The 27,391-nt window shown below is 62.0% G+C and overlaps 1 protein-coding gene across 3 annotated transcripts; it reads left to right on the top strand.

Annotated features, from left to right (window-relative positions):
• The first annotated feature begins 526 nt into the window (after window positions 1-526).
• CIC (capicua transcriptional repressor) lies at window positions 527-26,665 on the top strand. Of its 3 annotated transcripts, XM_060000378.1 has the most exons (21): window positions 527-668; window positions 3,016-5,805; window positions 17,677-17,826; window positions 17,914-18,148; window positions 18,233-18,362; window positions 18,458-18,640; window positions 18,721-18,886; window positions 19,727-19,929; window positions 20,025-20,250; window positions 20,721-20,824; window positions 21,099-22,326; window positions 22,418-22,605; window positions 22,973-23,094; window positions 23,192-23,358; window positions 23,460-23,750; window positions 23,844-24,169; window positions 24,437-24,690; window positions 24,789-24,940; window positions 25,018-25,149; window positions 25,450-25,581; window positions 25,670-26,665. In XM_060000378.1, the coding sequence occupies exons 2-21, from the start codon at window positions 3,027-3,029 to the stop codon at window positions 26,035-26,037; spliced, it is 7,536 nt and encodes a 2,511-aa protein (XP_059856361.1). In that variant the 5' UTR covers window positions 527-668; window positions 3,016-3,026; the 3' UTR covers window positions 26,038-26,665. The 3 variants fall into 3 exon arrangements, with proteins under 3 accessions (XP_059856361.1, XP_059856360.1, XP_059856359.1); XM_060000377.1 differs by lacking the exons at window positions 527-668; window positions 3,016-5,805 and adding an exon at window positions 15,235-15,663; XM_060000376.1 differs by lacking the exons at window positions 527-668; window positions 3,016-5,805 and adding an exon at window positions 15,236-15,663 and having other exon boundaries at window positions 24,786-24,940.
• The last annotated feature ends 726 nt before the right edge of the window (window positions 26,666-27,391 follow it).

Raw genomic sequence — 27,391 nt, forward strand, 5'->3', positions numbered from 1 at the left:
ATGGGAGTTGTAGTCTGCCATGTACTGTCGACTATGGGCCGGAGACGTAAGAAGACTACCATTCCCAGCAGGAATTGCGACTAGCCGGTCAACAAACGCTGAGGCCACGCCTTCTGAGCTTGCTCATTGGAGAGCCTGTCCCTTAGCCCCTCCTTCTTGCATTTCATTGGCTACTGTCCCTCGCAGAGGCTGGGTTCCGGCCTAGAGTGCAAGACGACAGGGTACTGTATTCGTCATTCTGCACTAAAACGGTCTGCGATTGGTCAGTGCTGGTGTCCATTACTTATTGTAAGGCAGGACCCTAGGCTGATCAGGCGGTCGTAGGCTCAGGTTGGTGTCGGTCCCAGAGGGAGGCCGATCTTGGACTTTGGCCCCTCCCCTTAGCGCTGCCGGGTAGGCGCGATTGGTTGTGGCAAGCGTCGCTCGTCGTTGAGAGGCGGAGCCGACTAGGCTCCGAAAACCTATTGGTCTAGGACGGCGCCGGTCAGCGGGGTTGTGGCCGCTGATTGGCTGGCTGCTCCAGCTGTTGCAGGTCCATTCACCATTTTGTGTGTTGGAGTAAAAAAAAAGGGAGAAACGAGAGGGAGAGCCGGAGGGGGGCGGGGAGGGACCGGACCGGACCGAGCCGGGGCCACGGCCCCCCGCCCCGTAACCCCGCTGAGCCCGAGGTGAGGGGCGGGGCCAGGGTTGACACGGGCAGGGGGGATTTGGGGTGCTGGGGGCCGAGAGGGGACAGGTGGCAGGGACGGGGAGGGGGTACAGGGGAAAAGGGGTGAGCGGGGTGGTGGGAAGGGGGGACAGAGTGGAGGAAGTGGTGGGGAGGAGGAGTGACAGAAAAAGGGTGACAAGGAGGGGGTGGTGGGCAGAGAATGGGTAACAGGAATGGAGGGGTGACAGGACTAGATCAGGGTGACAGGGAGAGGGAGGGGACAGAGTTGGAGGGGGTGACAAGGAGAGGTGATGGGGAGAGAAGGTGACAGGTCCAGAGATGGCTGACATGAGAGTGACTGGGAGGAGGAGGTGACAGAGATAGATGAGGGTGACAAGGAGGGGGTGACTGAGGAGGGGGCCTAGGGCCTGTGAAGAGAGAGCTAGAGATAGAGATGGTGACAGGGTGGGAGAGAGAGTGGCAGAGAAGCTGGTGCCAGGAGGCCTGTTGGGAACAGAGGACATGAGACCCTGAAAAGCCTGGGCCAGCCTGGGCTTCAGGAGTTACTGCTCAGATCCTGAGGGAGGTGAGGGCCCACAGGGCCTTGGGTGGGAGTTATCCAAAGAGGTGTGGACAGGAAGAGAGTAGGCCCCAGGGGAAAGAAAGAGGCTTGGCTTCTGGCGTGAAGAGGCTGGGCCGGGCAGCAGGGTCCAGGGGTGCCAGGCAGTGTGGTTGTAGGCCCTGGGTGGGGTATGCCCAGGATGGTGGCCCAGCAGGTCAGTGGGGAGAAGGTGGTGGCGGCTGCCCAGCTCCCGGGTACTTGGGTGACTGCCCCAGTGTGAGAAGCCCCGGGCCCTCCAGCCTTTGCCTGTGAGGACCCCAGGATTGGCCCAGAGAAGGGGCATCCTGGGACTGCAGGCCCCGAGTGGGAGAGGTCACTCTCCCATGAGGTCAGCGGTACCATGGGAGCCCGAAGACGGCGTCGGGGTGCCTCTGATGGTGTTTGGCTATGGTCCTGGATCCCCCAACCCTCCCAGAGGCCCATTTTTGTCCTCTCAGGTTCTCTTAGTCACTTCAGAGTAAAGTTTTTTCCCTTCTCTTAGGGCAGCCTGAAAGGGGGCGGGCAGTAATGACTGTTCAGGAAGTGGGTGAGGTTGGCCCGCTGGGCTTGTCCTGCTTTCTTTGACCTTCTCCCACTTACCCCACCTGGAGTCTGAGGGCATATTTGGGGGCCAGGGGGGCCCAGTCGGCTCAGCCACCCTGTTAGAGCCAGCCCAGTCAGGGCGGGGATGCAAGCAGACCAGAAGGGGGGTGGCTGGGCTTTTGGGTATCATGCTGGGTGCTGTGGGGGGAGGGGCAGGCTCCCATCCAGTGGGACAGTGAAACCCTGCGGTGTAGCTCTGTGTCCCACTGTGTGATGACGTGTGTGTGCCGTGTGTGTGTGTGTGTGTGTGTGTGTGTGTGTGCGCGCGCGCGTGTGCGTGTGTGCTTATGCACGGCCCTGTCATAGCACTGGGTATGAGCTATTGCCCCAGACGTGCCCCTGCCTGTTCCCTGCCAGGATCTGGGGAGATGGCTATACCTGGCAGGCCTGGGGTGCAGAGCAGAGTGGGCAGCTGTCCCTTGGGACTCTTAGCTGCCCACTCCTTCCCACAATGCCTGGCCATGCCAGGCTGCCCGGGCAGGGGTGGGGGGTGGTAGAGAGAGGCTCACATCACAGCCCAGTCATCTCCCTTTCTGTGACTGTGTGCCTGTGCATGTGTGTGTGTGTTCTCTGGACAGTGACAGCACAAGGATCATGTGACAGGCAGCACACTGAAATGGTTAGGAGCACAGACTCTGGAGCCAGATTGCCTGGGTTCAGATCTTAGCTCTGCCATTTCCTAGCTGGATGAATTTGGACAAGTTGCTTGATCTCTCCGTGCCCCAGTTTCCTCGAGTGTAAATGGGACTGATAGTAGCATCTACCTCTTAGGGCTGTTGTGAGGATGACATGGGTTAATAAAGGCAAGTTTAGCCCAGGGCTCGGCTCCAAGTGAGTGCTCCAAAGACGTGAACCGTTAGTGCTTCTCACGTCCCCTTGGGGCAGTCAGAGTGTGTGCATGCACCTACTGTCCTCTGCAGAGGAAGCAGATCATGTGAGGGTCCCCAAGGACCCAGAGCGTATAGCTCAGGGGACGCGAGTGCCAGTCTGTGTCTGGGTGCTGGCCAGAGGCCTACGTGAGTTGAAGACAGCCAGGAAGGAGAGCTTGGGGACCGTGGCGCTGAGGCAGTGACCTCAGCAAGTAGGAAGTCTTGGGGGCAGTGGGTGTGGAGGTGTTCCCGAGTCGCTCCCAGTGACCCGTGTCTGGCCTCTCACCCTGCAGGTGGACGAAAGATGAAACCAATGAAGAAGGCGTGCGCCGGCCTCCCAGGTTCTGGCAGCGGTGGCAAGTCCCCCCCAGCCACCAGGGCCAAGGCCCTGAGGCGGCGAGGGGCTGGGGAGGGTGACAAGCCAGAGGAGGAAGATGATGAGGCTCAGCAGCAGCAGCCGGGGCCAGAAGAGGCTGAGGAGGGTGAGGAGGAGGCCGAGCGGGGCACAGGGGCTGAAGGGCTGCCCCCAGAGCTGCACCCCGACGACCCGGCCCCAGGCCCAGCCGAGGAACCCAAGGGGGAGGGGGAGGCAGGCCGCTGGGAGCCCTCACTCAGCCGAAAGACGGCCACGTTCAAGTCACGAGCGCCCAAGAAGAAGTATGTGGAGGAGCATGGGGCCGGCAGTGGCAGCAGTGGGGCGGCTGGTGCCCCTGAAGAGCGGGCACGGACCCCCGAGGAGGCGGGCACCCCAGGGGTGCCTCCGCAGCCACCCACCTCTGCCCGCTCCTCCTCCACCGACACAGCCAGCGAGCACTCGGCCGACCTGGAAGATGAGCCGGCCGAAGCTGGTGGTTTAGGTCCCTGGCCCCCTGGCAGCACCAGCGGTGGCTATGACCTGCGGCAGCTGCGGTCCCAGCGGGTGCTGGCTCGGCGTGGGGACGGTCTCTTCCTGCCGGCTGTGGTGCGCCAGGTGCGCCGAAGCCAGGACCTGGGTGTGCAGTTCCCTGGGGACCGGGCCCTGACTTTCTACGAGGGGGCACCTGGCAGTGGTGTGGATGTGGTTTTGGATGCCACGCCACCGCCGGCTGCGCTGGTGGTGGGCACAGCGGTCTGTACCTGTGTGGAGCCCGGTGTGGCTGCCTACCGTGCCGGGGTGGTGGTGGAGGTGGCCGCCAAGCCAGCTGCCTACAAGGTCCGCTTCAGCCCTGGCCCCAGCTCCCAGCCGGGCCCGGCGGCCACCCCGCCGCAGCCGCCGCAGCGTGAGCCCGAGGACGCGGTGTGGGTGGCCCGCTCCAGCCTGCGCCTGCTGCGGCCCCCGTGGGAGCCCGAAGCCCTGCCGAGGAAGCCCCCGGCGGGTCCTGAGGAGGGACAGGCCGAGCCGGGGGCTGCCCTTCCCCCCTGCCCTGCTGCCCTGGATCTCAAGCAGCCCGAGGATGCCGAGGTCTCCAAGATCAGCTTTGGTGGCCACCTGGGGGCTTGCGAGGAGGGTGAGGAGAAGCACCCGCCAGCCCTGGGCACCCCGGCCCTGCTCCCACTGCCCCCGCCCCAGCTCCTGTCACCGCCACCCAAGTCCCCAGCCTTCGCCGGCCCAGGCCGCCCTGGCGAGCAGCCCTCGCCCTGCCAGGAGGGGAGCCAGGGTGGCAGCCGCAGCAGCAGCGTGGCCTCCCTGGAGAAGGGGGCTGCACCGGCCGCCCGGGCCCGCACGCCACTGACAGCAGCCCAGCAGAAATACAAGAAGGGAGATGTGGTCTGCACACCCAATGGAATTCGAAAGAAATTCAATGGCAAGCAGTGGCGACGGCTGTGCTCGAGAGATGGCTGCATGAAGGAGTCCCAGCGGCGGGGCTACTGCTCCCGCCACCTGTCCATGCGAACCAAGGAGATGGAGGGCCTGGCGGACAGTGGCCCAGGTGGGGCTGGGCGGCCAGCTGGTGTGGCGGCCCGTGAGGGCAGCACCGAGTTCGACTGGGGTGATGAGACGTCTCGGGACAGTGAGGCCAGCAGCGTGGCAGCCCGGGGAGACTCACGCCCACGCCTGGTGGCCCCTGCTGACCTGTCACGCTTTGAGTTCGATGAGTGTGAAGCGGCTGTGATGCTGGTGTCACTGGGCAGCTCTCGCTCGGGCACACCCTCCTTCTCCCCCGTCTCTACGCAGTCACCTTTCTCGCCGGCCCCGTCACCCTCACCCTCACCACTCTTCGGCTTCCGCCCTGCCAACTTCAGCCCCATCAATGCCTCGCCAGTCATCCAACGCACTGCTGTTCGCAGTCGCCACCTGAGCGCCAGCACCCCTAAGGCAGGCGTGCTGACGCCGCCAGACCTGGGCCCTCACCCACCCCCACCTGCCCCCCGAGAGCGCCATTCCTCTGGCATCCTACCTACCTTCCAGACCAACCTGACCTTTACTGTGCCCATCAGCCCTGGGCGACGGAAGACAGAGCTGCTGCCCCACCCAGGGGCGTTGGGGGCCCCTGGTGCAGCAGGCGGAGGAGCCGCCCCAGACTTCCCCAAGAGTGACAGCTTAGACTCTGGTGTGGATTCGGTGTCCCACACACCTACACCCTCCACACCGGCTGGCTTCCGTGCTGTGTCGCCCGCCGTGCCCTTCTCCCGCTCCCGCCAGCCCTCGCCGTTGCTGCTGTTGCCCCCACCTGCCGGCCTCACCTCGGATCCTGGGCCTTCCGTGCGCAGGGTGCCTGCCGTGCAGCGGGACTCACCCGTCATCGTCCGCAACCCCGACGTGCCGCTGCCCTCCAAATTCCCTGGGGAGGTGGGCGCTGGCAGTGAGGCACGGGCCGGGGGACCTGGGCGGGGCTGCCGAGAGACTCCGGTGCCGCCTGGGATGGCCAGTGGGAAGCCTGGCCTGCCTCCACCTCTGCCGGCCCCCGTGCCCATCACTGTGCCTCCAGCTGCACCGACGGCCGTGGCCCAGCCGATGCCCACCTTTGGCCTGGCTTCCTCGCCCTTCCAGCCGGTGGCCTTCCACCCCTCACCTGCTGCCCTGTTGCCCGTCCTGGTGCCCAGCAGCTACACCAGCCATCCTGCCCCCAAAAAGGAAGTCATCATGGGCCGGCCTGGGACAGGTAAGAGGTTCAGGTGGATGGGCTGGGCGAGGGCTCATTTTGCACAGGGCCCCTTGCAAACTGGCTCTCAAGAGAGGTGAGCTCCCCACCTTGGGTGGGATTCAAGGGGAGGCTGGCCTCCTCTCTGCACAGATGTTCCGGTGGGAATTCACGTGTTAGGCAAGGGCGTGGAGTTTTTCTTTTTTTTTTTTTCCGGCCGCACCGTGCGGCAAGCAGGATCTTAGTTCCCCGACCAGGGATCGAACCCGTGTCCTCTGCAGTGGAAGCGCGGATTCTTAACCACTGGACTGCCAGGGAGGTCCCCGGGCGTGGACTTCGAAGGCTCAGTGCAGTGTTTCCAGAAGCCTCCTGTTGGGAATGTACTCTGAAGGGGTCCATCAGTCAGCACACCTTTCCTGAGTGCAGGCTCAAAGCCAGGCCGCCACAGAGCTGATGGGGTAACAGAGATGATAATCATGTTGACAGCTCCCACGCCTGGAGGACTGGCAGGGGTATCACTGTGATAAGCACTGCAAGTGGGTTATCGCACCTAACCCTCACACCCACCCCTTAACGTAGCACTCACAACGTACTGAACCCTGCTATGATTATGCTCATTTAGAGGAAACTGGGAATTTCCTGGTGGTCCAGTGGTTGGGACTCCGTACTTCCACTGCAGGGATCCGGGTTCGATCCCCGGTTGGGGAACTAAGATCCCACAAGCCGTGCAGTGCGGCCAAAAAAAAAAAAAAAAAATTAGAGGAAACTGAGGCCAGGTTAGTAACTTGCCCAGAGTCACATGGCTAGTAAATCCTGGAGCCAGCCTTCAAACCCAGGCAGGTTGGCTCGTGACCAACCTGCCTGGGTTACTGATGGGAAGACTGAGGCTCCAACAGGTCCTTCTGCCAGGTGGTGGCAGGACCAGGACTGGAGCCCTCATCTTCACCACTGCACCTGGTAAATAGCACAGGTGTGGTCAGTGCCATGGCGGGGAGCTGGGCGTGAGCTGGGCATGCTTCCAGATGTGAACCTAGTCTGGCTGCCCTCAGGAAAGGGCGTGTAAGCTGAGAGTTGAAGGATGAGTTGGAACTAGCAACCGTGGGACAGGAGAACCTCCTAGGAGGCCGTTGGGAAGGCTCCGAGGCCAGAAGGAGCACTGCTGAGCACAGCCAGAGTGGCTAGAGGGCTGAGGCCAGGGGTGGGGGGAGAGGCATTTCTGAGATGGTGCTGGAAAGCCAGCTGGCCTGGACCTTGTCAGAGCAACGTTCATGGAGGGTGACAGACCCGTCACCAGCCCCTTCCCTAGCATCTTTTTCTTATTTACTTATTAATTCACTGTTGACTGAGACCCCCTCTCTGTGCCTGGCCCTATGCTGGCTGATGCTAAGGACACAGCTTTGTCCTCAAAGGGCTCATGGTCCCTGGAGTAAGACAGACCTGTCCCCAGATAGTAGCTGTCCAGAGTGGTCAGGGCTGGGGTGGAGGAAGCCCAGGAGGCCATGTGAAGTCAGGGAGGGCTTCTTGGAGAAAGGGCCAGTGAGACCTGCAGGGTCTAAAGTGAGACCTGCAGAGTCTAAAGTGAGACCTGAAGGGTGTGCAGAGGGGAGCCTGGCAAGGCCGGCAGGAGGACCTTCAGGCAGAGGGAAGAGTGTGCAAAGGCCTTGAGGCGAAAGCAAGAATTTGAAGGAAGTTGAATCTGCTAAGTCAGGGGCTCTAGACAGTGGGTGAGTGTTGGGATGTGTGGCTGTGTTGGTGAGCAATACATCAAGGGTCAGATCATAGAGGGTCCTTCTAAGACTTGGGAACTTTATCCTGAGAGCCATGGAAGGTTTTGAGCCGACCCAACCACGGCTGTACCATGAAGGGTGAGTTCCAGCCCCTGAGACCAGAGGCAGGGAGACCAGGGGGGAAAGAGTCTGGGCTGTGGATCTGGGTAGGAGCTGCTGTGTCTTAGGCTGGTGCAAAGACCAATGTAGGAAGGGGCCCAGACCCTGCCCTCACTGAGATCCAGCCCAGACCCGGGCAGAGGGACACAAAGACTGCGCTTGCCCCTCACGCTCATATACTGAGGTTGTGAGCTGTGTTTTTTGCCCCACCCCCAACATTTTTTACATTTGTTATCGTCGTTGATATGAGCAAAATTCCACAAAGTGGGCACAGCGGGGATTCCTATCCTTAGGCAGATGAAGAAACTGAAGCAGACGGACTCCTACCATCCCCCTCAGCCCCCACCCCCGCATGCCTACAGCCCCCGACATTGCCCTCATACATAGCATCGGTCAGTCATGCCCCTCACTGCTGCCCTGTGGGGAGGGATGGCACGATGCAGGTGACCTGAGACCTACCAGGGTGGTCGGGGGTGGGGGGTGGGGTTCCTGCCACCATTTTCCAGATGAGGAAAATGAGGCCCTGACAGAAAAAGAGTCCTGATTAAGGTCACCCAGCTAGGGAGGGGCAGGACTGGGCCTTGAACCAGGTCTCTCAATCTCTAGATCACAGGACTCTTCCTACTAGAAGTAACAGTAATAATAATTTATTGAGTACCACCCATGCATGTGCTTGGCACACTGCTCAGTGAGCGCTGACTGAGCCTTTACTCACTGAATCCTCACAACAACCCAGGAGATCAGCACGATTATTAGTTCCAGTAGACAGAGGAGGAAACTGTAGCCCGAGAGGCAAAGTGACTTGCCCAAGGTCACCCAGCTAGGAAGAGGGAGAACCAGAGTGTGAATCCAGGCTGTCAGGCTCCAGAGCCCAGGCTCTTAAGCACTCTCAATTAGAATAATGAAAACAATAATAGTAGCCCACTTTATTGAGCATTTACCATGCGCCCAGCCTCATCGCAACGTCCTGATGCTATGAAACAGGGATTACCAGCCCTGTTGTCAGGGGGAGGGGGGGAACTGAGGTTCAGGGAGGGGAGGCCCCTTGCTGGAAGCCACCTGGTCGTCAGAACTTGTCCAGTGCTTGTCCTGGCGGTTCTGAGCAGCGCCTCCCTGACTACACCCATGCTGAGGTATCCAGGCTGCCCTCAGGTTCCCAGGCAGCAGGCCCTTTTGTTCTTCTCTCAGAGGCCTCCCTAAACCCTTGGGAGGTAGGCACCTTGGGGCCTTCTCCCTCTGAGGCCCAGATAGGGCAGACTGTGCCCAGTGGAAGAGTGAGGCTATAGTCCTGGCCCCTTCTGCCCGCCCATGCCAGGGCCTGACCCTCAGTCAGGGCAGCAGGTGTGAGGGGGTGGCCCGGGGCAGCCTGCCTGCTTCTGCCCCCCCGCCAGGCATTTGCTTCCGCTGGGGGACTTGCCGGAGCAGGCGGGCCGGCATTCTCTACATTCTGTGCATGGCCGGGCCAGCCAGCTGCCATTGCCACCTCCCTCTGACTCTTCCCGCCTGCTCCCCAGGAGAGGAAGCCGCCCCAGGGCCTGCAGCCCTGGCCCAGGAGGCCAGATGTCTCAGCCCTGTTTCTGGCATGGCCTCCCTTCCAGCTCCCAGCTTCCGCCTGGTTTCCCCATATTGACAGGCAGTGCCCCTTCTCCTGGGCCTGTCTGCCCATCTGCCTGTTTGAGCCACTGTATGTTTATCTGTCTCTCTCTTGGGTTCCTATGTCTGTCTCTGTCTAGGGCTCTGTTTCTGGCCCCGAGTCTCTCTCTCTGGACTTCTGTCTGACTTTCTCTGAGTCTGGCTCTCTATGCCTTTCCAGGTTTGTACCTCCTTAGACATCAGTTCTGGTCTGAGGCTTCATTCCACCTTCTTTCTGTTTTGATTCCCCCATCTTGGAATCCTGTCTCTGGTCCAGCCTTGGCCTCTCCTCTGGCCCTCCTTCTCCCATTCTTTAGACAGACATGTTTCCCCCATCCTAGCCCCCACCCCACTCTGTGCACATCAGGTACTCTGTTCCTTTAAGTCAGTGGATAGTTGCTAAGCACCAGGTCTCCTGCTCCTTGGGGAACAGGTGGGAGAATGGGGAGTGTTGGGAGAATGTCTAGGCCTGGGAACCCCCGCATGTCCCTTGACAAATTAAATGCCCACTAATGTCCCTGAAACCTGCTGAGAGGTGTTGGGGGCCATCCTGCAGACTCATCAACACCCAAGCACCTGTTCCCAAGACAGGCAGGAAGGCGGGGGCTTTTTGGGCCAAGCTAGGAGATCCGGCTGTGGGGGAGAAGCAGGAAAGCAGCTCCTGTGCCCACCCACCTGCTCGGGGGCATGACCCAGATCACCCCTACCACCACCACCCCCATTGCCTTTCAGGAGACACTTCGGTGCCAGCCCCATTTAATTGAGTCCCACGTGCAGTCCACCCCAACCAGTAGGACCTCAGAGACCAGGCGGCATCCACCAGCTATGCTTGGGTGCGTCGGGAAGACGAGGCCCAGAGAGGAGCCAAGGGTGTCCTGACTCCCCAGATCCAGATCCAGATTCTGCCCACCAGAATTTGTTTTGTCTCAAACAGTGAACCCCTTCTCTCCCACCAGAAGTCACTCCTCATCCCTCTACGAGGTCCAGGCTGAGCAGCCCTGGGATAAGTGGGTGGGGAAGGCAGATGTGGATACAGGCACCGGCAAGGATGAGCAGAGGGAGATACAGAGCCTGGGGAGGCCCGAGGAGAGAGAAAACTCTGTGGCTTAATGCGAGGCGGTGAGGAAGGTTCAGGTAGGCTTCTCACTGGAGGTGACATTTGACCTGAAGCAGGAATGAGTGGATTTCAGGGTAGTGAAAGAAAGGGAAGGGCCATCCAGGCTTAGCCACAGGAGCAAAGGCCAGGAGGGATGAAAGTGCATGACCTCTGAGTGGCCAGTTAAGGCTGGAGCTGACATGAGCCTAGTCTTGGCAGAAGGGTGCCAAGGAGGACAGGTCCAGCCAGGCCATGCTTGAATGTCAGCCTGTGAAGAGCCGAGAAAGGGTTTAGAGCAGAGGGCAAGGGTTGGATCAGGGTGTCAAAGATCCCTGGAAAGGAAGGAGACCTAGGCTGGGAAGAAGAGGATGATTTGCGGGAGAGAGAAGAGGCTTTTTTGAGGTAGCAGGAGTGAAGTGAGTCTTGGAAGAGCCCCCAGCGCCAGGCACTGCAAGGGGTCAGGCTGCCTCCTGCTGGCGGCGGGTGGCGGGGCTGCTGGCGCGCGCATGCGCAGCGGCAGGGTGGTGTGTGTGGCCCTCAGCCCCCGGCGCCCGGCATTAATGGCTCCATTAGTGGCCGACAGGGAGGCGCATTAGCGGCGACGACGGCGTCTGGCTCCCATTACCACCGGCGGCAGCGGCTGCACCGCAGGCGGCTGGACCCTAGCCTGCCGCGCCGCCGCCTCCGCCCGCACCCCGTCCCCTGCCTGTTCCCGCTCCGCTTGGGGGCCTGGGACTGGGAACCCCCGTCTCCCCATTTCGGTGGAAAAGCTGATTTCTGAAGCCAGGCAGACCTGGGCTCGAATCTTGACCGTGCCACCTCCTGACTGCGAGATCCTACGCCCTTCTGAGCCTTTTTTTTTGCGAAGCAGCCCGGGAAACAGGGTGTACCGGGGGCTTTGTGGATCCAGACGGGCACCTAGTCAGCGCCGCGCCCATTCTCGCGCCCCAGGGGGTAGGCCCGGGGCGTCGGGCCTCCGGCCTTCCCATTGGCCGCTGTCGCGCCCGCCGACGGCGATTGGCTGAGACTTGCTACCCTGGCCCCTGCGTCATTAACCCTTGCGCGGCCGCGTCCTTGGGCAGGGTGGGGGTACCCCCCCCCCGCAGCAGACAGTTCGGGTGCCAGCTGACCCGCGCACCGCCGCTGCCCGCGTGGGTGTCAGGCCGGCCGGGTGCCCGCCCGCTCTCCCAGCACAAAGCGGCTTTGTGGGGCCCGACGGGAGCTGGCTGGGGGCCAGGCGGCGAGTGGAAAATCTCGTGAGCTCGGGGCTGGGGAGGAGAACGCAGGGCGGCGCCCCCTCCTCCGCCCAGGCAGTGGCCCCTCCCTCAGCCCGCGGGGACCAGCCCTCGCAGCCCCGGCGCCTGTACACGCCCCCTCAACCCCCTCTTCTACCCCCAAATCCATATCCCGCCCTCCATCCTATCCCGCCCATCTTCCAATCCCTGGGGAGCCTCCCCCGCACCTCTCGCTTGCCTCTCTTTCCCTTCTGGTCCCCCTGCCTACCCCAGCCCCACTCACTGACTCACCCTGGCGCTATTTTTAGGCCCCCATCCCTCCCGAGCAGCACCAGTCCAATCCTGGGCTCGTTCCCCAGGCAACCCTGGCCGTCTCCGACGCCGCCCGGGGTGGGTGGGTGGGTGTGTATGTGGAGAGCGGGTGAGGGGAGCTGGGGACACTGGGGTGGTGAGCCGAGGCGGGGGACCCGGGCCTGGAGAGCAGGGTGGGGAGCCGCAGGCGGCGGGGCACGGTGCCTCTCGTGCTCAGTAAACGGGGGCCCGTGAGTTCAGAGCATGTCTGCCTGTCCCTCAGCTTGTCGGCATCCCTGGCTGTGCGCCCCAAGCCTTTGGGCAGGGCCTCAGCCTGTGCCACCCTGGGTGGCACTTGCTGTCTCCATCTGGGCTCCCTGTCCCCAGGCTGGGGTGGGGTGGTGCTGTGCGGGCTGTTTGGGGCCAAGCCTTTTGTGGAGTTGGCTATGGGGTCGTGCAGGGGGTGGCTGCACCGTAGTTCTGCCTAGTACCTGCTCTGAGTGAAGGATGGTGATGCACCCCCTCTCTGATGGGGCTGGGGCCCTGGTTTGGGGAACCCCCCTCAGACTTTTCCAACTAGGGAGGCCCCAGTTAGGGTTGGGGGTGGCTAGAGATATGGAGCTGTCTGGGGACAGGACCTGCTCCCTCTTCTCCACTCCTAATCACCCCCACTCAGGGTTCCTCCATTCCAAACAATGGAAGCTAAGTATAGGGCTGGCCCAGTGCCCAGGGCAGGGGGGCCCTTCCCGCCCAGATTCCGGCCCCTCCCTGCTAGGCTGGGCCCCCACTTGGCTGTACCCTGCCCTGTAAGGGGCCTCTTCCCATCCCTCCTATGTGGGCACTGTCTTCTACCAGATGTGCAACCCTCCCAGATGTCTGGGGCCCTCTTTCCCTACTGTGCCAGGCTTAGCTCTTTTTCTCACCCAACAGAAGTGGGGGAGCTGGCGGCAGGGCTCCTCTGAGCTCAGTCCCTGGGCTTCATTGCAGTGGGGAAGGGGTTAACTTGCCAGTAGGTGACTCACCGGTGGGGAGAGGAGGGGGCAGCGGTAGGGAGATAGAGCAGGCCACATTGATTTCAGCCTTGATTTCTGCTTCACATTGCAGTCCCTGGGGCAGTGAGGTAATGGAGGGTCTGAGTCTGGGGCTGCATAGGGAGGAGGGGGCAGTCACCTAATAGTCCCTCTGTTGGTCTCTCCAGGCTCACAGCCAAGTGTCTGGACCTGTAGTCTCTGGAGGTCAGAGGGCTACAGACCTTACCCTTCCCTCTGGGCCCAGGTTACCCGGGTTTTGCCCCCTCTCCATGCCTTCATCTCTGTCTGTAGCTGCAGAAGGCTGGGAAAAGGGTTTGTCTGTGCCTATCACTGATCCCACCGGTGAAGGACCATAGTCTTGGTGCATCTGAGCCTGTGCAATCTTTACCTGCCCAGGTGTGACCCCAGGCCTCTGCCTTTACTGGATGTGGCCTCAGGGCCCTTCTTGGGTGATCCAAGGCCTCTGCGTCTCTGCCTGGTGGGCCCCAGACCTTGCCCGTGTCTCCGTGTGTACCCTCTGACCTTTCTATAGTTCACCAGTCCCTCTGATATCATTGTCTGAACATATTCCCAGACCTCTGTTGGGAGTCTCTCTGCCTGTGTCCACCCTGAGGTGAAATTTTCAGTAGTGGAAAGAGCACTTGAGTTGGAGTGCTGGGCTGCTATGTCCTGGCTGCATGATCTTGCACAATTTATTCAATTTCTCTGAGCCTTGTTTTCTCATCTGAACAACAGGCATAATAAAGTGTACTTCCCTAGTGGCTGTGAGGATTCAATGCACAGGGTTATACATACAAGCGCCCAGCATGTAGCAGCCCCAGTGTTAGTTTCCTTTCTTCCTCTTTTGGAAAGGGTGGCTCCCAGCCCAGAGTGGTGGCCCCCTGCCTTACACTGTGAGGTAGAGGGTCCCAGGTGGCTGCTAAGTGTCAGGCAGGGTAGCTGAATCAATGGGAATGGCCATGGCACTTTGTTTACCTCCTGAGCCAGGGTACTGAAGTAGTTAGTGCTCACCAGGGCAAGTTTACATAGTGTTTGGGGTCAGTATGATGGCATTTGTGAGAGTTACCTGTGTTGGGGTTGGGGGTTGCCAGGAAGGCCATATGAGTGTGTGGTTGTGTTGGAGGGATGTAGGGTGTGTGCTGTGGACAAGCAGTGGCTGTGATGAGGTGTATGAGATAATTCTGCCTGTTTGATATGCTGTGTGTTTGTATGAGTCACATGGGCTGGTGGATATGTATGAGGATATGCTTGATGAAGCACATATGACAGGGCATGTATGAAATGGGTGATGTGAAAAAGATGGGTGAGAACAAGTGTGTGTGATGGTGGGTGGGGAGTGATGGACGTTTAGTGTGGGAGGTAGTACATTTGTGTGAGGTGTTCCGGGTGTGTGACTTCTGACTTCGTGTGTAAGACCGAGGGTACATGTGACCCTGGATTGTGTATGAGATAATGGGTGTGGTAGGAAAGTCTATGAGGAGTGTGTGTGTGTGCGCGTGTGTGTTTGTGACTGCTGTTGTGAGAGTTGGTGAGGGCTCAGGGGGTGGCTCGCCCAACCCTACACGCAGTTTGTCTGCCCTGCGGGGCCGCGCGTGCCCAGGTGGGCGTGAGGGAGGTGGGCCGAGCCGCGCGTGAGCGTGTTCCTCGCGCGGACTGGACACACAAGCACCACCCACAGCCCCGGGCCTCTGCAGCGCGGCGCCCCGAACCGCCCCCCTGGCTCAGTGCCTTTACTGCAGTGCGCCCTCCCTGCCGCCCTCCTCCCACGGTCCCGCCCCGGGCCGGCTTGGGTCCAACCGGAGCCCGCCCCGCCCTGCCCTTATTTGCATATGACTGACGTTCCCCCGGGGCGGCCAATGGGGGCGGGCGCGGCGGGGCCTGACCCGCGCGCGGCGGCGGCAGCCAATGGGCTCGCGCGCGGTGGGCCGGGCTTGCGCGGAAGGCCGCGGGGGAAGCGGGGAAGGGGCGGGGGGAGGTGCGGCGGGGGGAGGGGAGCGCGTAGTAGTGGCGGGGCGGGGAGGCGGCGGCGGTTCGGCGCGGGGCTCGCTCGGAGCGCACGGACGCACGCACGCTCGTCCGTCTGCCCGCCTGGGGCCGGAGGCCGACCCGGCGCTGAGCCGCGGGCCCCAGGCCCGGAAAGGCGGGGCGCGGCGCCGGCAACCGGGGCGCTCGGGGCCAGAGCCGTTACCCGCCAGAGCTGCGAGGGAGGGAGGGAGCGAGCCAGCGAACGGGGAAAGGGAGGGGGCCGCCCCCGCGCACGCGCGCCGCGCCCCGCCCCACCTGCCCCGCCCGCCCGGCTCCGCACGGGAGGAGGGAGAAGGAGGGGGCGGCGCCGATGGCCTGGGTGCCGCGCGCCCCGTGACGGCCCCCGCGCGCGCCGGGGGGCGGGGCGGGGCCGGCGCGCTCTGACCTCCCCCCGCCCCCCGGGCGGCGGGAGGCAGGCGGCGTTGTGCGCAGGCGCGCCCGGCTGAGACCCCCCGCGTGGGGCGGCCGGAGTGGGGGGGCGGTGGGGGGGGCATGCGGCGACGGCCTCCAGCTCCCCCCGGGCCCGAGCGGTGGCGGCCGAGGAGCCGGCGGCGGGCGGAACGGCGGCGGCCGCTGAGGAGGCGCGAGCCCCGGCCGGGCCACCCCGTGCCGGACCATGTACTCAGCCCACAGGCCCCTGGTGCCCGCGTCCGGCGCGGCCTCCCGTGGCCTCGGCATGTTCGGTCAGTAGCGCCTGGGCCCTGGGACTGCAGGGGTCAAGGTGTCGGGGTGCTGAGTGCGAAGTAATGGTGATGGGGTTATAGTAAGAGAACGGTGGAGGCAGAGTAGAGGGGAAAGTTACAGAGCTCGGCTGGTCTGAGTGGTTAGTGACGGCAGGTGGGAGTGTAGTGGAGGGATGGGAGTGCAGAGTGGGGAGTAGCTGAGGACAGCTGTGGTGTTTAGGTGTGGGGTGGGAAAGGTATGTTGTCATGGGAGGTGAGGAGGGGTGCCAGAGTACCTGGCATGGATTAGAATAGGGGCAGCGTGAGACCTGCTGGTGCCAGGTGTGGAATAGAGGGAGAAGGGACTAGGGGCTGTGATTGAGTAGTGGGGCTAAGGACAGGTCTTGGGAAGGGAGTGAGGCACTGTTTGCTCAGAACAGAGTGATGTGCTGGTGGTTTGCTTTTCAGAGAGAGGAAGAGACCCGGGAACCTGGAGGGTAGTGCACTAGGGAGGAGTTCAGGAGGGACAGGACCAAAAGACTGTTCTCCCATTGTATACTGGGCCCCTTCTTTCCCACCCAGCAGAAGATGAGGGGGCCTGATGGGAAAGATCCTTGTGAAGAGAGGGACAGGTCCGGGTCTCTGAAGGCTGTCATGGGTTTGGAGGGCCCAGCAGGCTTTTGGGGCTCCAGTGCCTCCGTGGTAGTGGATGGGATCTTCATAGTGTTTTGAGTCCTTTTTCCAGTGTGGGCTTCTTTGTTCCTCTCCTGTTGCCTTGATATCTACTTTTTTGTTTTGTCAGCACCTCACAGAATCAGGTCTTGAGGCCAGTGCCTCACATAGGGGCTCCGCTAGGCCAGCCTTCGGAAGGCATTGGCGGGGGGAATCAGCCTAGGTCAGATTGATCCAGATCAGGGGGAGCCTGGAATGATGGGGACCAGGGCTAGGGCGTTTCCCTCTTCTCTTCTTGGTCTTCCCCTAGCAGGGGCCTCCTCTGCTGCTTCCACTTCCCCCAGGGAGCTGGCAGTGAGTAGGAAGCCCACTCCCAGCCTGGGCCAGCTCCAGGAGTCCAGCCAGGGGTGGGACTCAGCCGTAAGGGGTGGGCTGGCTCCCTTACCACCCAGCTCCTGGAGCAGAAGGTTGGACCTCTAGGACCAGCGCCCTGGTGAGGGAAGTACCTTCCTGTGCGTAGCCTTAAGGAAACACCTGGCCCCTTTGCTTTGCCTGGGCAGAGTCTTGTAATAATTCTCTCGTCTGTCCCATTGTCTATGCCTTTTTGTCTGAAGAGTTTACCACATCCTCCCATCTTTTTGGGCAAGGGGGCTGGACACTACACTGGAGATAAGCTCAGGGGTATAGAGTGAGGGAGGCTGGGAGGTCTCTTCATGGGCAGTAGGTTGTCTTTGAGGAGGAAAGAGATGCTGGAGCCACCTGTGCCCAGCCTGGGAAAGGCAGGTCTGGCTCCTTGGGGTCTGTGGTAGAGGGAGGGAGGCAAGGAGAAAGGCCTGAGACCCCATGCCCTGTGAGTAGTGGGGAGGGAGGAGAGGGTAGGGGGACTGGGCCGTCTGCCTCAGGAAAAGAGAAAGGGAGTGTGAGGCCAAGGTGAGGGGCACTGTCAGACGGCAACACGGTGATGGGAATTGACTGAGGGAGGGTCTGCAGCCTTGCTAAGGTCTAGGGGCCTTGAGGGAGTGAGTTGGCAAGCAAACATGGCCTGGTTGGCGACAGGAGCCAGTCGTTTCTCTGGCCTGGTCCCTGGTGGCAAGGCTGGTGGAGGTGGGGGTGGAGGTGGGGGAGGGAGTGGGGTGTGAGGACCGTTTCCCTGCTTCTGTTTTCTTTCTTAAAAATCTAGAACTCTTTCAGGGAGGAGTTTTTCCTGAGTGATGTCGCATGCACGAGCCCAGGGGGCTCTGGGATTGAGGAAGGGGGTGTAAAGAAGGGGTGGAGCCACCTTGTCCAGGGTGGAGAAGAGTTTGAGTTGGGGGTCAAGGCCAAGCTCTCCTGCCGCACAGCTCAGCTGACTCCTTCCCACAGTGTGGACGAACGTGGAACCTCGCTCTGTGGCCGTGTTCCCCTGGCATTCCTTAGTCCCCTTCCTGGCCCCCAGCCAGCCTGACCCCTCCGTGCAGCCAAGTGAGGCCCAGCAACCTGCTAGCCACCTAGTGGCCTCCAACCAGAGCAAAGGTGAGGGCTGGGAGGCTCTGGGAAGGCATGGGGATGGGGTCGAGATGGCCCGGGAGCCCTCTGACCTGCCTGCCGCTCTGCCCCCAGAGCCTGCTGAGTCGGCAGCTGTTGCTCACGAGCAGCCACCAGGCGGGACGGGGAATGCTGACCCCGGGCGGCCCCCTGGAGCTACATGCCCTGAGAGCCCAGGGCCCGGACCCCCCCACACTTTGGGGGTGGTGGAACCTGGAAAGGGCCCCCTTCCCACGACGGAGGAGGAGGCTCCTGGTCCTCCAGGAGAGCCCCGGCTGGACAGTGAGACAGAGAGTGACCACGACGATGCGTGAGTGCCCTGAGGCTTGGGACTGGGGAGGAGGGTGGAGTGGCCAGAGACATGGCTCTCACTGCCCTGCCGCTCCCGCCACAGCTTCCTCTCCATCATGTCTCCTGAGATCCAGTTGCCTCTGCCGCCTGGGAAACGCCGGACGCAGTCCCTCAGCGCCCTGCCCAAGGAACGAGACTCATCTTCAGAGAAGGATGGACGCAGCCCCAACAAGGTGCCTCATCTCCACCTGTCCCCAGCCCACCCTGTGGCCGCCCAAGCCCGTCTCCCCAGTCCTAACCTTCCTGCTCGGGCTTGTGTCTACTGCAGAGGGAGAAGGACCATATCCGGCGGCCCATGAATGCCTTCATGATCTTCAGCAAGCGGCACCGGGCCCTGGTCCACCAGCGTCACCCCAATCAGGACAACCGGACCGTCAGTAAGATCCTGGGCGAGTGGTGGTACGCTCTGGGGCCCAAGGAGAAGCAGAAGTACCACGACCTGGCCTTCCAGGTAACTCCGCCTCCTCTCAGCTGCTCAGCTTCCTCTGGCAGGGTGGGTGAGTGAAGGGTCTCCCTGCCCTCTCCTGCCAGGTGAAAGAGGCCCACTTTAAGGCCCACCCAGACTGGAAGTGGTGCAACAAGGACCGGAAGAAGTCCAGCTCAGAGGCCAAGCCTACAAGCCTGGGGCTGGCAGGGGGGCACAAGGAGCCAAGGGAGCGGAGCATGTCGGAGACAGGCACCGCCGCTGCCCCTGGAGGTTAGTGAGCCCTTTGGCTCTTCTGCCCTGACACCGACCTCCCCTTTGCTTGCTCACCCCCTTCCCCAGAAGCTCTTCTCAGCTTTATCTCTTTTATCTGAGGACCCTTACTCACAAAGGAACTGGTACTTATCACTTGTGAAGGGGTCAGGGAGGTCCAAATAGATAAGGTTTCTGAGCAGAAGTCTTACTGTCAAGTGTCATTTGCTGAGCATTTACTATGATAGGCGGCAAGAGGAGCATAATCTTCAGTATTCAGAAGCGTGCCTAACCTTGCAGGTGTGAGGAAACGGGTTAGAGAGAAAAGAGCACTGGCGTGAAGTCGCTAAAAAACTAGAAAGTAGCAAAGGTTGAATTTAAACCCCAGCTCATCTGGCTCTCAAGACCACAGTTGGAAGCCCCTCGTTGGCTGCTTCTACTGACTGAGGGTGTTCAGTGTGCCCGGCACCATTCTGAGGCGCTTCTCTGGAGTGATCCTGTGGGTTTGGGCCCACGACTCTGTGAGGGAGGAGACGTTCCTTCTTCTCTGAGATGAGGGAGTAGAGGCTCAGATAGTCCAGCAGTTATTAGTTAGGCAACGCCACACATACCTGTCTCCAGGCTTTCACGCTCTCAGAAAGGCTGCCTCCCAGGGAGCAGTGGGCTTGCTCCTCGCAACCCAAGAGGGCAGGAACCAGGGAAAATGCTGGCCTGGTGGGTGGTATCTCTTTTCTGCCAGGTGGCCCAGGAAGTCCAACCTGCTTCTGCCTGGTATCTAGAAATATCTGTGGATGGCTTGGCCAGCCTGGGCACTGGGAGGAGGCTTCCTGACTGTGACACTTTTTTCTTTCCACCCTACAGTGTCCTCGGAGCTCCTGTCCGTCACAGCCCAGACGCTCTTGAGCTCGGACACCAAGGCTCCGGGGAGCAGCTCCTGTGGGGCAGAACGTCTGCACACAGTCGGCGGACCTGGCTCAGCCCGGCCCCGAGCCTTCTCCCACAGCGGGGTCCACAGCCTGGATGGCGGGGAAGTAGACAGCCAGGCACTACAGGAACTGACTCAGGTCTGGAGTGCAGGCCATGGGGGTAGGGGCGATGTGCAGGGAGGGCTGACCACGGTGACAGCACTGGCTGAACTCTCCCTGCACTTCTCCTGCAGATGGTGTCTGGCCCTGCATCCTACTCTGGCCCAAAGCCTTCCACCCAGTATGGGGCTCCAGGCCCCTTTGCGACCCCCGGTGAGGGAGGCACTCTGGCAGCCAGTGGGCGGCCCCCACTGCTGCCCACCCGGGCCTCCCGTTCCCAGCGTGCAGCCAGTGAGGACATGACCAGTGACGAGGAACGCATGGTCATCTGTGAGGAGGAAGGGGATGATGATGTCATTGGTGAGCAGTTGCAGGGCCCGGAATCCTATGCAGGGAAGCAGCTGGCTAAGGTTTGGAGGGTGGGCGGAGATTTGGTCCAGGCCCTTAGGCCCCTTCCTTTTCTTCCCTTCCATGTTCGTGTGTGATTGCGGGCATGTTCAGTTCAGGCCCTACTGAGTAAGCCCAGCCCTGCCCGCAAGAAGCCCCAAGCCAGACAGGAAGCCGGGAGGACACGGGCATGGCCGGGCCATTGGACACAGTATTAGGTGCTGTTACCAGTGTGCTCTTAGGGTCTGCTGGCGGGCAGGTGGGCAGAGCATTCCTGGACAACACTTGGAACAACACTTGTTCCTGGGGAGGAACAGCATTCCTGGACAGCACTTAACTGCTGACTCGGGGCAGAGCCGAGGCCAGAGCCAGGCTCCACACTGTTCCTCCTGGGCAGCCCTGCACCCAGCCCTTTACCAGCACTGTTCCCTCTGCTCTCTCAGCTGACGATGGCTTCAGCACCACTGACATTGACCTCAAGTGCAAGGAGCGGGTGACCGACAGCGAGAGCGGAGACAGCTCTGGGGAGGACCCAGAGGGCAGCAAGGTGAGAGCTTGGGACTTGCTGCTGTCTGGTCTCACGTATCCTGGGAAGTGGGGGGAATGTTAACTTCTCTGTACGTTGACAGAGGGGGAGATTAAGGCGCAGAGAGGGTGAGCTACTTGCTTCGTGGGGAACTGGGTCTCAGCCTGGATGAGTGGAGGCCTTCGGCTGGCCTCGTTGCCAGGCGGGACGGGGAGGTTGGGATGGGCAGGATGGGCAGGGTGTGGGTATCCAGGCTCCCTTGACATGCTTGTGTCTCCCTTCTCCTGCCACTCAGGGATTTGGTCGGAAGGTGTTCTCGCCTGTGATCCGTTCCTCCTTTACTCACTGCCGTCCATCGCTGGACCCTGAGCCCCCAGGGCCCCCAGATCCACCTGCCGGCTTCGGCAAAGGCTACGGGCCCACCCCATCCTCCTCATCCTCGCCTGCCTCCTCCTCGGCCTCAGCAGCCACCTCCTTCCCGCTGGGCTCAGGGACCTTCAAGGCCCAGGAGTCAGGTCAGGGCAGCACAACAGGTCCCCTACGGCCCCCACCCCCTGGAACTGGGGGCCCAGCAACGCCTAAGGCCACCCGGTTTCTCCCCACGGATCCTGCCACCTTCCGGCGCAAGAGACCTGAAAGCGTGGGGGGCCTGGAGCCACCAGGCCCCTCAGTCATTGCGGCACCTCCCAGCGGGGGAGGAAGTGTTCTGCAGACACTGGTCCTGCCCTCAAACAAGGAGGAACGGGAGGGCAGCGGAGCTCGCATGCCCTCGGCCCCAGCCCCGTCGCTGGCCTATGGGGCCCCAGCAGCCCCCCTGTCCCGCCCGGCCGCCACCATGGTCACCAATGTGGTGCGGCCTGTCAGCAGCACTCCTGTGCCCATCGCCTCTAAGCCTTTCCCCACTTCTGGCCGGGCAGAAGCGTCTCCAAATGACACGGCCGGTGCCAGGACTGAGACAGTCGCTGGGTCCCGGGCGCCTGGGGGCTCCCCACTGGGCGTCAGCTTAGTGTATTCAGACAAGAAGTCGGGAGCAGCCACCTCAACAGCCTCACATCTGGTGGCTGGACCCCTACTGGGCACTGTAGGGAAGGCGCCTGCCACTGTCACCAACCTGCTGGTGGGCGCCCCGGGCTATGGGGCCCCAGCGCCCCCAGCTGTCCAGTTCATTGCCCAGGGGGGCCCTGGCAGCGGGACGGCTGCGGGCTCAGGAGCAGGTGCTGGGAGTGGGCCCAATGGGCCAATGCCCCTGGGCATCCTGCAGCCAGGTCCCCTGGGCAAGGCTGGGGGAATCACCCAGGTGCAGTATATTCTGCCCACGCTGCCCCAGCAACTTCAAGTGGCGCCTGCCCCAGCACCAGCCCCTGGGACCAAGGCAGCGGCTCCCAGCGGCCCTGCACCCACCACCAGCATCCGTTTCACCCTCCCGCCGGGCACCTCCACCAACGGCAAAGTCCTGGCTGCCACTGCACCCACTCCTGGCATCCCCATCCTGCAGTCCGTACCCTCCGCCCCGCCCCCGAAAGGTGAGGCCTGGGCTGGGCAGCATACAGAGAGGGTCCACAGGCTTATTCAACTCCTTTGTAACCACCTGCTCCCTTGTCTCTCAACTTGCAGCCCAGTCAGTTTCTCCTGTGCAGGCCCCGCCCCCGGGTGGCTCAGCCCAGCTGCTACCTGGGAAGGTACTAGTGCCCTTGGCCACCCCTAGCATGTCAGTGCGGGGAGGAGGGGCCGGCCAGCCGCTGCCCCTGGTGAGCCCACCCTTCTCAGTACCTGTGCAGAACGGTGCTCAGCCACCCAGCAAGGTAAGGGCACCTTGGTGGTGGCCCGCCTGTTTCTTATTCTTCTCTTCCTGGGTGTTAGCCTCTATGTCCCGTGGTTTCTGCGTCTGTCTGTCGTTCAGTCTTCTCCTTTTCTCCCTTTTTGTCTCTTGGTCTCTGTCTTGCTCGACATCTGTGCACATCTTGATTCTGCCCTCCGTGTTTGTACCTTGTCCCTTCTCTGTGTTTCCTATCTGTCGCTGTCTTCTTTGCTTTCGTTTCTCCCTTCCCGTCCCCATCCCAATTTCTCTGTCCCATGTCTCTGCTGAGGTCCAGCCTCCGAGGTCTTGGTCCTCCCCTGCCTCACTCTGGGTCCCCAGCTCACCTCAGCCTGTGGTGCCCTTGCCCACAGATCATCCAGCTAACTCCGGTGCCTGTGAGCACACCCAGCGGCCTGGTGCCGCCCCTCAGCCCGGCCACGCTCCCCGGACCCGCCTCTCAGCCTCAGAAGGTTCTGCTGCCCTCCTCCACCAGGTAATGGCAGTTGAGCCCTCATCTGGAGGTGAGTGCAGGGAAGGGGTTAGGTGGGGCCAGCTCACCTACACCTTCCTCTTTCCTCTCCCTGCGGCAGGATCACCTACGTGCAGTCAGCAGGCGGGCATGCGCTGCCCCTGGGTACCAGTCCTGCCTCCAGTCAGGCTGGAACAGTCACCTCGTACGGACCCACGAGCTCAGTAGCCCTAGGCTTCACCTCGCTGGGGCCCAGCGGCCCCGCCTTCGTGCAGCCCCTGCTTTCAGGTGAGGGGTGGCCTGGCAGGCAGCTGGGGACCAAGGGTGGGGCTGAGGCAGCTCCGGCCCTAACTCGGTCCCCTGCCTCTCCTCTGTCTTTCTCTCTGCAGGCCAAGCCCCATTGCTGGCTCCTGGCCAGGTGGGCGTGTCACCCGTGCCCAGCCCCCAGCTGCCTCCCACCTGCGCAGCCCCCAGTGGTCCCGTCATCACAGCGTTTTACCCTGGCAGCCCCGTACCCACCTCCTCAGCACCCCTGGCCCAGCCATCCCAGGCTCCCCCAGGCCTGGTCTACACCGTGGCCACCAACACCACCCCACCTGCTGCCACCATCCTGCCCAAGGGCCCACCGGCCCCCGCCACTGCCACCCCGGCCCCTACCAGCCCTTTTCCTAGTGCCACAGGTGGGTGCCGGGCCAACCGAGGGTGGGGTGAGTGGGGAGACCCAGGGGATGGGCTCTAGTCAGGCCTGGCTCAGCAAATACTCTCTTTACCAGCAGGCTCCATGACCTACAGTTTAGTGGCCCCCAAGGCCCAGCGGCCCACCCCCAAGGCCCCCCAGAAAGTGAAGGCGGCCATCGCCAGCATTCCTGTGGGCTCCTTTGAGGCAGGTGCCCCTGGGCGGCCAGGCCCTGCGTCCCGGCAGCCGTTGGAGCCCGGCCCAGCTCGTGAGCCCCCTGCATCTGAGTCAGAGCTTGAGGGGCGGCCAACAACACCAGCCCCTCCGCTGCCCCCAGAGACCTGGGCTCCCCCGGCCCGGAGCAGTCCCCCGCCGCCCCCACCTGCTGAGGAGCGGACCAGTGCCAAGGGCCCTGAGACCATGGTGAGTGTCCAGCAGGCCTGGGGGTTCCCTGCTGCTGGGCTTGGCCCCTCAGTCCCCTGCCTGCCCTTCTGTTCCACCCCTCTTCCGTCCCTGTCCAAACTGTGCCCTTGTGGGTCCTCCTCTGTCCTCCTGCCTGTCTGTCTGCATGACTGGGTCTTCCCCATGGCTCTGTGTCTTGGCCGTCAGCATTCATCTTTTGTATTTCTGGGTCTTGCCCAGGTGAGTCTGAACCCAGTGTCCTCCATCTCCCTGCCATCCTCACCCCAGGCCAGCAAATTCCCCAGCTCATCTTCAGACTGGCGTGTCCCCGGGCTGGGCCTGGAGAGCCGAGGGGAGCCTCCCACCCCTCCCAGCCCGGCCCCGGCTCCAGCCCCAGCCCCTGGTAGCAGCGGCAGCAGCAGTGAGGGCAGCAGTGGGAGGGCAGCTGGGGACACCCCCGAGCGCAAGGAGGCGGCTAGTGTCGGCAAGAAGGTCAAGGTGCGGCCCCCGCCCCTGAAGAAGACCTTTGACTCTGTGGACAAGTGAGCATGGGCTGGGGGACTTGGAGTGTGTGGGTTGGTGGCAGAGGGGGCAGCTGCAGGCTGGGGCAGAGGAGGTGACCCTGCCCGCTCTCCAGCAGGGTCCTGTCGGAGGTGGACTTCGAAGAGCGCTTTGCTGAGCTGCCCGAGTTTCGGCCTGAGGAGGTGTTGCCCTCGCCCACCCTGCAGTCTCTGGCCACCTCACCCCGGGCCATCCTGGGCTCCTACCGCAAGAAGAGGAAGAACTCCACTGGTAGGCGAGCGCAAGGCACCCAGGGTAGGTGGGACAGACTGGGGCCATCTCCACTGAGCCTGCTTCTGTTTGACCAGACCTGGACTCAGCCCCCGAGGACCCCACCTCGCCCAAGCGTAAGATGAGGAGACGCTCCAGTTGCAGCTCGGAGCCCAACACCCCCAAGAGTGCCAAGTGCGAGGGGGACATCTTCACTTTTGACCGTACAGGTGCCGGTGTGGTGGCAGGCAGAGCTACGGGGGTCCTAGGGCCTCCAAGGGGGGTGGGGGTCCCAGGAACGGGGTTGAAGATGGGAGAGGTGGGGTGGGTGTTGCTGAGAGGAAGGACAGCAGGTCAAGGGTGGGTTCTGATATTCAACAGGTCCCTAAGTTGGTACGTGACCTTGGGTGGGTTCCATCTCTAAACCCCACTGTGAAATAGAATTCAGTGAGGGCGGAGTGGCCCCTCGGACAGTGGTGGAGGGCCAGGCTGCTGCGGAGGCTCGACTGTGCTCCCTGCGCTGCTCCCAGGTACAGAAGCTGAGGATGTGCTCGGGGAGCTGGAATACGAGAAGGTGCCCTACTCGTCGCTGCGGCGCACCCTGGACCAGCGCCGGGCCCTCGTCATGCAGCTCTTCCAGGACCATGGCTTCTTCCCATCAGGTAAGCAGGTGCGAAGTCTTGGGGGGCACTTGGAGGGGGCCTACCCACTCATCTCACCCTGCCCTCCGCACCACCCTTCTGTCCACAGCCCAGGCCACGGCAGCCTTCCAGGCCCGCTATGCAGACATCTTCCCCTCTAAGGTCTGTCTGCAGCTGAAGATCCGTGAGGTGCGCCAGAAGATCATGCAGGCGGCCACTCCCACGGAGCAGCCCCCGGGAGCCGAGGCCCCCCTCCCTGGACCGCCCCCCACTGTCACTGCTGCTGCCCCTGTCCCCACTCCCAGCCCTGCTGGGGGCCCTGACCCCACCTCACCTGGCTCGGACTCTGGCACGGCCCCGGCTGCCCCGCCATTGCCTCCGCCCCCAGAGCCGGGGCCCGGACAGCCTGGCTGGGAAGGGCCCCCCCAACCCTCACCACCCCCCTCTGGTCCCTCCACAGCTGCCACAGGCAGGTGAGGGGCTCTTGAGAAGACCCCAGACCCACAGTACTCCCCTCAGGACACGGACAGTATGTAGGTGGCAGGAATGGGGGGGCAGGATGGTTACCTCCTCCCCAGCAAAGCCATTGCGTCCTTTCCAGTTTGGGACGGAATGAGGCCTGCTCCTCTTGTCTCTCCCCCTCCCCCCACAGCTCCCTCCCTGTGATGGGGGGCAGCTGAGGGGAAGCAGGGGGCACAGTCTCCCTTCACCGAGCCCCTGTACATAACCTGGAGTGTGTTACCTTCAGACCTTTTCACTTGTACTTTATGCAAAATGGCTCGTGTGAGGGCTGCAAGCTGGAGGGTAGTGTGGGCCTAGGGCCACAGGGAGGCGCCTGTGGAGTAGGGGGAGTTCATGTACCCCTTTTTTCCCCAGAGGGGCTGGACTCAGGTTAGTTTGGGGGTGGGGGCTCCTGCACTTTGCCACAGGCACGGGGAGGGTTCTCTCTCCCCACCCCCTCTGCCCTCCCAGCTTGGGTTGTACTTTCTAAGAAGGTGATTCCCCCACCCTGTCCCCATCCCCAGAACAAAACATGTTGATCATGTGCAATATTTCTTACTGTGCTGAGAAGCCGCAATGACCGAGATTAAAGCTGTTTAACACACCTGTGTGGCTGCCTGCTCGGAAGGGAGAAGGGATGTTGGCCGTACCAGTCCGCCCCCCAGCTGGCAGTGGAGCTGGACTTCTCCCCCTAACCACCGTGAGGTGGGGGGTGCGATTCCAGGACCGTCCCTTCCCTACATCAGGGGGACGTGGTGGGCAGAGTCAAGATGCCTGTTAAGCCGTCTAACACGCACAAGCTCGGGAAGGCCCGTGATGTGGTACTACAAGAAGAGCAGTTCACCTCTGACGTTCCAGCTGAACGAGAGAGGTCTGAGCCAGGGGTGGCACTGGGTGGGGAGGCCAGTCAGCCCAGAGTACCACGCTGTCCCCAGTGACTCCTGCTGCCCTTGTGTGGACTGAACCAGCACTGCAGCCAGGCCAGAAGGAACCTCTCCTGGTTTACGCCTCTGTCACAGCCTGTGGACAGTGCTTCTCTGGAGAGAAAAATACCCATACGCTGTGTGGAGGGATGACTGCTAGGGGTGGGAAGGTCAGGAAGCTTCCACAGGAAGTCACATTTAAGCTAGAACCAGAGCACCAGAAGTTCCAGTCAGGGGGAAGAGCATGTGCAGATTGGAGGGCAGCTCTGAGTGGGCTTTGACCGTTGGGTCACCCAGAATTCTTGCTTGACCATGATCCTATAGGGCCATGTTAGAAAACCAGTTTCACTTCGTGTTGTACTGATTGGTCGTGCCTGCCTGGAGCACCACTGTGATGACAGAAATCT

This window comes from Delphinus delphis, chromosome 20 (genome assembly GCF_949987515.2).
Source record: "Delphinus delphis chromosome 20, mDelDel1.2, whole genome shotgun sequence".
NCBI lineage: Eukaryota > Metazoa > Chordata > Mammalia > Artiodactyla > Delphinidae > Delphinus > Delphinus delphis.